The 8,156-nt window shown below is 39.1% G+C and overlaps 1 protein-coding gene across 2 annotated transcripts; it reads left to right on the top strand.

The window, feature by feature from the left end:
- Window positions 1–98: 98 nt before the first annotated feature.
- LOC105163274 (F-box protein SKIP17) lies at window positions 99–7,562 on the top strand. Of its 2 annotated transcripts, XM_011081563.3 has the most exons (13): window positions 100–580; window positions 1,192–1,367; window positions 1,909–2,106; window positions 2,191–2,301; window positions 3,450–3,535; window positions 3,611–3,732; window positions 3,875–3,939; window positions 4,043–4,115; window positions 6,099–6,161; window positions 6,262–6,326; window positions 6,403–6,477; window positions 6,580–6,840; window positions 7,136–7,562. In XM_011081563.3, the coding sequence occupies exons 1-12, from the start codon at window positions 236–238 to the stop codon at window positions 6,785–6,787; spliced, it is 1,587 nt and encodes a 528-aa protein (XP_011079865.1). In that variant the 5' UTR covers window positions 100–235; the 3' UTR covers window positions 6,788–6,840; window positions 7,136–7,562. The 2 variants fall into 2 exon arrangements, with proteins under 2 accessions (XP_088738081.1, XP_011079865.1); XM_088881955.1 differs by lacking the exon at window positions 6,099–6,161 and having other exon boundaries at window positions 99–580.
- The last annotated feature ends 594 nt before the right edge of the window (window positions 7,563–8,156 follow it).

Genomic DNA, 8,156 nt, shown 5'->3' with positions numbered 1-8,156 from the left:
GGAGCAGCAGGATACTTAGTAAAACGACGACGCAATAGGTTGTCACAGCAAAGCCCAGTCCCACGTAAACAAATTCCAAATCCCACGTGTCACTCTCTACTCTCACTCCGCACCTCTCGCACTCCGCCTTCCCTCTCTCCGCTTATTACCACCAAAACATAACTGAAAAAAGAAAAAGGGCAAAAAGAGGAAGAAGAAGAAGAAGAAGAAGAAGAGAGAATCCCACCACTCCGCCATGGATACCAGTCTTCTCCTCCACCGGCCCGCCGCCCCCAAGCCCAAGCTCAAACGCCCCTGCTGTTCCCATATCCCGGATTCGACCCGGAATCCTAATCAGAATCCGTTAGACGCGCTGTTGGAATCATTTCTCGAACTCTCCGATTCGTCCGCGATTGCTCTGGACCTATCCTTTGATCGCGTACTCGAGTCCAAGGCTTATGATTCTGACAAGAATGACGTCATCGAGCGTGCTCTCCGCCTTGGCTCGGCTCTCACTGAAGCTGCCAAGCGATCTGCTAGGAGGCGGGCTTCCATGCACAACGCTGTGGTTTGGGCGCTGCCGTCTGATCTCACTATCAAGGTGAGTAGCTTGATTGCTGGTGATTTTTGAATCTGTTTATTCTTTTTTTATAGATTTTGGTATTTCACATTGTGGGCGTTGTGTTTGGTCAGCAAGTATTGAGGCCATAGAATTGGAAGTGGGAGTACGGGCGGGTTGGAATGGATCTTTTGTTTGTATTAATTCATTAAGCTCAGTGTTGTGGTTTGAACACACTAGCGGTGTTGTTCATTATACCTATCTCAACTGGTCTTGTCCTGTGATTTTACGTCCTTGAAAGTCTTGGATGCTTCCCCTACTTGGCTTCAGATTTCCAACTCATCAGGAGTGTTTGAGTTTGTTGAATTTGAATTTATTGGAAATTTTGAGATACTGTTTGCTAGTCAGCTCTTCTTTGGCATCATTATGTATCTATTTATGTTGCTGTTCTCGCTGAAAAGGAAAGGATAACCTTATTGCTGTAGACTTTTACTGATGATAGTTTTCTGTCTATGAGTTGATCTTTTGCATTTTTTTTTTGGTACAGAACATGTTTAGCTTTGCTATCAAGTAAGACGAGTCTAGAAATAATGCAGACTAAACCGTGGTGGTTCTCTCATTTGAGTTCTTTACTGAATATGCTCTGTGTTCAGGTGTTTTCTATGCTCGACACACAAAGTGTATGCCATGCAGCAGCCACATGCTCTTTCTTCCATAAATGTGCTGCTGACCCCCTCTGCTATTCTAATATTGACTTGACCACAGTAGTGCCAAAGGTCAATAACATGGTAGTTTCGACGATGATACAACGAGCTGGAAAAGTTCTGAGGTAAGAGCTTTTAGCTTTACATTCTCGTGTAATCTCAAGGAGATGCTTGTTTCTGCCTTAAAAAGTTTGGCTCTGCACTGTAAATGTCTGCGACTTCAATTATTAAATTTACTGAAATTTTATTTATCAACATCCTTCATATCTGGCTCTGTCTTGTCTGGTGCATGAATGATGCTAAAAGAACTTTGATTCTGGATTTGTCTCCCAGTTCCTTGAGTGAAGTCTGTAGTTTCAATTTTCCGTCCTGCAAAGATACCAAGCTACTCCCAAGTATGGAGATAATACAATCTCAAAAAATCTTACTTGTAAACAACAATAATTGAGTTTGTTATAATGTATAAATATGTTTCCTTTTTTATTATCTTTAACCAGGCTGCTTTATCTGGTCATGATATGGCATGGTGAATTGCAATATCTGCTCCACTGTCTGCATCAGTGCATCTGTGTAAAATGATATAGGCCATTGATAGTTTGCTTGTATACATTTTGCTGCGCTGCACTTTTATGTAAAGTATGACCCTGATTATCTTACTATTTGTAGGTCCCTTAAACTTGGAGTTGTCCCCTGCCCCACTGTTGCATCACTAGGTTCGTCTCAGTCGCTGGTTTATTCCATGAGAAATTCCTCAGACACATCAGGATTTTCATGGAATGATAAAAGGTCTAGACAGGGAAAAGAGTCATTTATACTCACTAGGTCTTGCTTGGCTCCATTGATTGCTGATGGTGGTGCTCCAGGGTAACATTTAATTCTTTCTTTGCTTGATGTCTCTTTTCCTGTGTGTCAACCCTTCTCATCTTCTTTCGCTTTCTCCATTTTAAGGGCTCTGTTGAGAAGGTTACACCTTTATAATATTGAAAGAATGGACAACACAGCATTTGGAGCTGCAGTATCAGCTTGCCCTTCTTTGCTCGACTTGGAAATTGTCGGCCTGTGAGTATCACAACTTACTGGTTGATTGAGTTGTAGTTTCTGATTTTTTCATGTTTAGTATGTAGTCTCTGTTAATGTGTTATATCCAGAGTTTAGTGCTCCTGAACATAATGGGTAAGTCAAGTCAGTAACCAGCATCAATTGAACCAACGAGTTGGCATCTGGGCAAAATCTATGCTTTTATTTCTGATACTTCTGCCAGCATTTGTTAATGTAGTTTGTGGGGATGACAAACAGGCGGCCTTGTGCGACCCCTCGTACGTTGGGGAAAGAGCCTTAGAATCCTTAGGTTTCCTTTGAGCGGTTTATTGAGCTTCATACAGATCACTGAATTCAGGTTGCTAGGTTTTTATGCTACCCTTAGTTAGTAACTTCTTTCATTTTCTTTATTGATGGGTTGTCATAGTGCACACTTTTGCTGTTGATATTGGATAGAAATTAATGTTGTTCTGCGAATCATAAACCAATCCTATTAAGTTTCCAACTGAGACATTCTAATACATGTATAATGGACTGTAAACAGCTACAATTATCTTTTCAAATGTGATGTTCTGGGACATTCATTCTTAGGAAAAAGAAGATTATGTGAGCTGTGATATGTAAATTTGGAGATAGCATGTAAATATGGATGACAGTATGTCAAGCTGTTACTGTTGTCATTTTTCAGAGCTACGCAGGAGCGGTTGTTGTATTCTCTAACATGGTGCATTTAGCTATGCTTTGTGTTTAAACTCCAGTCAGCATTTTCCATGTCCTTTCTCATTCGTCACTGATAAATTTTCATAATGTATTATGTTTGGTAATATTGCATTGCTTCCATGGCCTCGTTTGCTGAACCGGCAAGGTCTACTTAATTCTTCCTTTTCATCATGCAACAATAATAGGTTGAGACTTGAGATGAATAGCTTCAGCATAGCCCATGGTTACAGAAAATGATTCCTGTTTTATCTTCACAAGCAACAGAAAGTTTCAGATAGTATTTTTGCGGTGTCCCACATTTTCAGAATTTGATGTATCAATCGTCTTTGTGCCTATATCATCTGAACTTGTTCTCATGATTGCTCTGAGTTACCTTGTTATATATATATATATATATATATATTGAATATTTATGTTACTTTGATATGAAAACTCATTTTTAATGAAAGTCACGTGGAGCTGAGGCAGACACTGGAGTCGGTGAGCAGATCTTGTCCTCTAATAGAGCGTCTGTTTTTTGAATCATCAAAAACAGGTTTACTCTAGTTCAGTCTTGTTCTCCTTTCAGTCCTGCAAAGTCATTTCGCTTAAACTATACTGTTTGTCTCAGGTAGAGATGACAGTTTAAAGTTACCGACTTGCAACGATCTAGTGACTAATTGCCCGAATTTGTCTTCACTGGCACTCAGAGGATTTAAATTGCATGATGTTAAAGTCCGTGTACTTGTCAAGGTATGCTACATGTCAATAGAAAGATCCATTGCTCCTTGCAGCTTGTGTCTTTGCTTTTGTCTTCCCTCCTCTTTAACCTTGAAGGATATTATGCAAAGTTTAAGTTCAATGGATATATTATGAGTGTATAATATCCATGCAGGGATTCCGCAAATTGAAGTATGTTGACTTTTCAACGTCCTACTCGATCACTGGTGACTTTCTTAGGTATGCTTAGTTGTCTTAAATATAGAAATTCATTAGATGCATGTCTATCTCTTTGGCATATGCTTGCATGTTCTCATGCACAGTTTGGCTGTCCTCCTACTAGGAATCTTGGTGGCAGCATAGGTGGAAGCTTACTGGAGGTTTTGATTTTACGGGATTGTATGCACTTGAGAGAAGTAAGCCTAAATTCTCTCTCTCCCCATCTATCTATCTACAAGTAAAGAATGCTATTTAATGTTGGGGGAATAATTTAAAAATAGTAGGAATGAACTTACGAAAATACCACATTTATAAAAAATTTAAATTTTTAGGCAAAGCGGCAAAGGCAAATAGTGGTTTTACCATTTCAAAAAAATATTATTTAAGAAAAACGATCATTAAGGGGGAAAAACCTAGGAGCATTGCCGCTCGGAATTCAAAATAGTGGAAGAATTGCTGCTTATTATGAAATATTTAAAAAAAAGAAAATGACACCTGGTTGGTACAGACTTGCAAAGCTTTGCAAGCCTGTGACCTTGATTCAAAATCTGGGGAGATGGTCACTCCTCTCCTCCTTATAAATAGCAACCAAGGTTGCAGGACCACAATTGAACAAGTACAAAAGTACAAGATACATGATACGAACACCTATAAACCACACTACAAAAATCAACTTGGATTTGGACATATGACTCTGAATTTAGTCCAAAAAAACTTGTATTTTACTTTACATAAATAAATGCATGTCATATCGTGCAACATATGGAGGGACGAGTAGGGTGTTTTCATCCTCGATAATGATTGCTTGCAATTCTAACCTTTCCCTTTGTGGAATCAGTGCGAGGGTTTCGATGCGTGACCAAGCCCAATTTTGTAACAACTGCATTGGTCCACCTAAATTGGTTTTCCTCTCTCTGCTAGACTGTACACAAAAGTTGTGTACAGATAAGCCAACTATGATGCGAGGGTTCTAATACGTGACCAAGGCCAAATTTGTAACAACTGCATTGGTCCACCTACATTGGTTTTCCTCTCTCTCTGCTAGACTGTACACAAAAGTTGTGTACAGATAAGCCAACTATTGTGCCCCAATTTATGGTATTGGCTTCATGAATGTCCTCATAGATGACGTACATACAACAACAAGACGGTGTTATCGGTTGGATCAGGATACAATACACCACCAAGGTTGTACAAAGCACATATCTGTGCCTGTTGGAATACGTCCTAGACATGGCTATCACCGTCACTCGTGTGCTCAAGGAAGTGTTTATATAATGTAGAGAGTTTAATATGGGAATGTGTGATGCAGCTATCATGTGGACGGAACCCCAACCATTGAAGCAATAATCTTTTCATTAGTCTACTTGTAATCTACCCTAGTAATAAGCTTACCCACTAATGGATTCATTTGATATCCTGAAGTGTCACAGTCGCCTCACCAAATGGAAAATGAAATGTATGTGTCTTATCTCTCTCTCTCGTCTAAAGTAGTAATTAGGTTTCCGTCAATCTCAACATGACTACACCATATGACCCATAGAAACCCATGTTTTGCAATACCTGTAGAGCATGTACGTGATGTGGGGACTGCTGCCAAAAAAAAAAAAAAAGGATATATCACCACGTCGAACATGCGGATGTGTGTCTTGGCCTCCGAGCACAACATCTTCGGAGCGATGGTTCACCTGCCCGTACAAATCACTCGGATCACGTGTACCAAAATTAATCATGCTATCCATCTTCAATTTTAAAAACCCAAAAAAAAAAGAAAAAAGATAATCCTGGAAGTTTTTTGGAGAGATTGCAAGACCACAAAATGCAACCGTGGTTGCTGTTTGTAAAGTGACTCCTCTCCCCAATTTTTTAATCAAAGCACGGGCTTGCAAAGCTTTGCTAGTCCATGAAGTGCATACATGCGTCACGTCAGGTGTCATTTTACTTTTTAAATATTTCATATTCCTTTTTTCTTTTATAAGGTTTTTCTAAATTAATATTTTAAAAGAAATTATAAAAATGTTATTTCACTTAGCAGTTTTTCCTAAAATTTTAAATATTCTAATAATTTGGTATTTTCGTAATTATTTTCTTCTTTCTATTTTTAAATTATTTTCCCTAAATGAAGTCATTGTAAAAGAACAGGGTTGGTTTTTAATCTGATTAAAAGTTGGGCCATCCAGGCAGAAGTTTCCCGATTGCTGTCTTCAATTCTTGCAGGACGCTTCAGAAACCTTAGGCACCTTGTGAGTGTAAAATATTAATCCGTCCACCCTTTCGTGTTATGTACACTTTAATATTTTCCAGCTGTTTCTTTGCAAGTAATTCTTTTTGTCCTGTAAACAGGATGTATCTAATCGAGAGGGATTGGCATCGGATGATGACTGGTATCGTCGATGTTTCACCCCAAGGTATATCTGGATTTATGTTAATATTTGACCTTCTTTTGCTATCTATTCTAACTATGTTAATGCAACAACATTGCAGTTTCATGTCTTTACGCGAGTTGTTGGAAGAGAGGCCTAATTTATGTGTGCTTGCAGATTTTCCTGCAGAAGGAAGGTAACTATTTTATATGTTTTAGTGGCTTTATAACTTTGCATCTGGTTGTAGTATATCTCTGTTTTTCTTTTATTCATAAGGATTCCTGTTTCTGATCTTTAGTTTCGTAGAAGAGCCAATGACCAGCAGCGATTTAAACAGTGATACCAACTCACCCTCATTATCAAGTAGTCGTACATCTGATGAATACGTGCTTGCTAGTCCATCAGATAGCAGTTATAGTAGTGATCAAAGTAGTGGAAACGAGGACAGTCCAAGTTCCGGTTATCCAATTCATGAAGAAAGTTCAGATGAGGTAGATCACTTGTAGACAGATGGTGTTTAAATCTGTGGATGCAATGAGGTGCCACCATAATATTACTGGTATGATCTCTATCACAATTCGCTCCTAAATGTACAACATGGTGTGTCATATTTAATCTGCTTGCTTATTGTCGGTAAACCCTTCATATTTTGCCTGCTAGCTAACTTCGTAAAAAGTTGGTTTCATAATATGTTGTGGAGTTTTGGAATTGCTGAATAAGTGTTGACAATCTGTGTGATTGGATTACAAAATTCTCCCATCTGAATGTCTTTCATTTCAGAGCTTCTTTTTTTGTTTCTATACATGATTGCCCACGGCTTGATACAGTCTTACTTCTGGTCATTTGTGAACTAGGCATGTTACCATGGACTTCATTTTAAAGCTATCAGAACTCCAGCGTTGAAGGCAAAGCCTGAGCAAAGGACCAGTCCCTATTTTGACCAGCTTTCTCTCAAATGGCAGTAGTAAATATGAGATACTAAGCTGAATGCTAAACTTATTGCGTATAACATTTGTGAGGATTCTTGTATTTCAACTTTTGGACATAAATCCACGAGCTGCATGGCTACTTGAAACCCCAACTTGACAGCAGTGGCCAGCAACTTGTTACTGCAGTTTCTGCATGGGGCCGTGCTTATTCTTATGGATGCCTGTAAGCCATAACATCACTTCTGGAACCAACACTTTGGTTTCCATGAATTAGATTCCTGGCATTCCTGTTCTGGACGCTTGCTGTGATTCTTTTTATATCTATCATTTCCAGTTTGTGCTTCCTGGGCAATTTCTGGAGTCGATAGTAGAAGTTACAACATGTAACTATGGCTAAGTACATGAGCTCACAACTGCGAATTTCAATTGGACACTGCATGTAAAGTAGCAAATATTTGTTGCCAGAAAAGCTTTAGCCTGAATGTTGGGGAAATTGGTGCCATCCACTCTCTTTGGTTCTTTTCCCAACTGTGTAATCTCGAGGTTCTGTGGCTGCCCCTTGGGGCAACCTATTTTTAACTGTTTGGCGTTTTTATTTAGAGCAGTGCCCTCTTCGTGGTAGAGGCGATCCATAACAAGTGTAATTTGATTGTTATATATTTGAGATATGTCAGTCTTCAAAAGGGACCTCAAAGTTCATTACCTCAATCAAGTTGCTTTAACTGGATAAATGTAGGCGGTGAAATCAGGAACATTCGCGGCGGAGTGGGAGTCTGGTATTAGATCTTTCAAGTCTTCAACTGTAAATTCCAGAAGCTACGATCAAATCCTACCAAATAAGTTTGGAACGAACAAACTTATAATTATCATTGATAATCAACTCTTCAAACACTGTTGAACGATTTCATAGGAAGTGTGGATTAGAGCGGGTAGGGATGCCAGTTGG

This window comes from Sesamum indicum, linkage group LG6 (genome assembly GCF_026168435.1).
Source record: "Sesamum indicum cultivar Baizhima isolate 11 linkage group LG6, ASM2616843v1, whole genome shotgun sequence".
Taxonomy (NCBI): Eukaryota; Viridiplantae; Streptophyta; class Magnoliopsida; order Lamiales; family Pedaliaceae; genus Sesamum; species Sesamum indicum.
The sequence above is the reverse complement of the archived record's forward strand: the minus strand, read 5'-3'. Positions and strand labels throughout refer to the sequence as shown.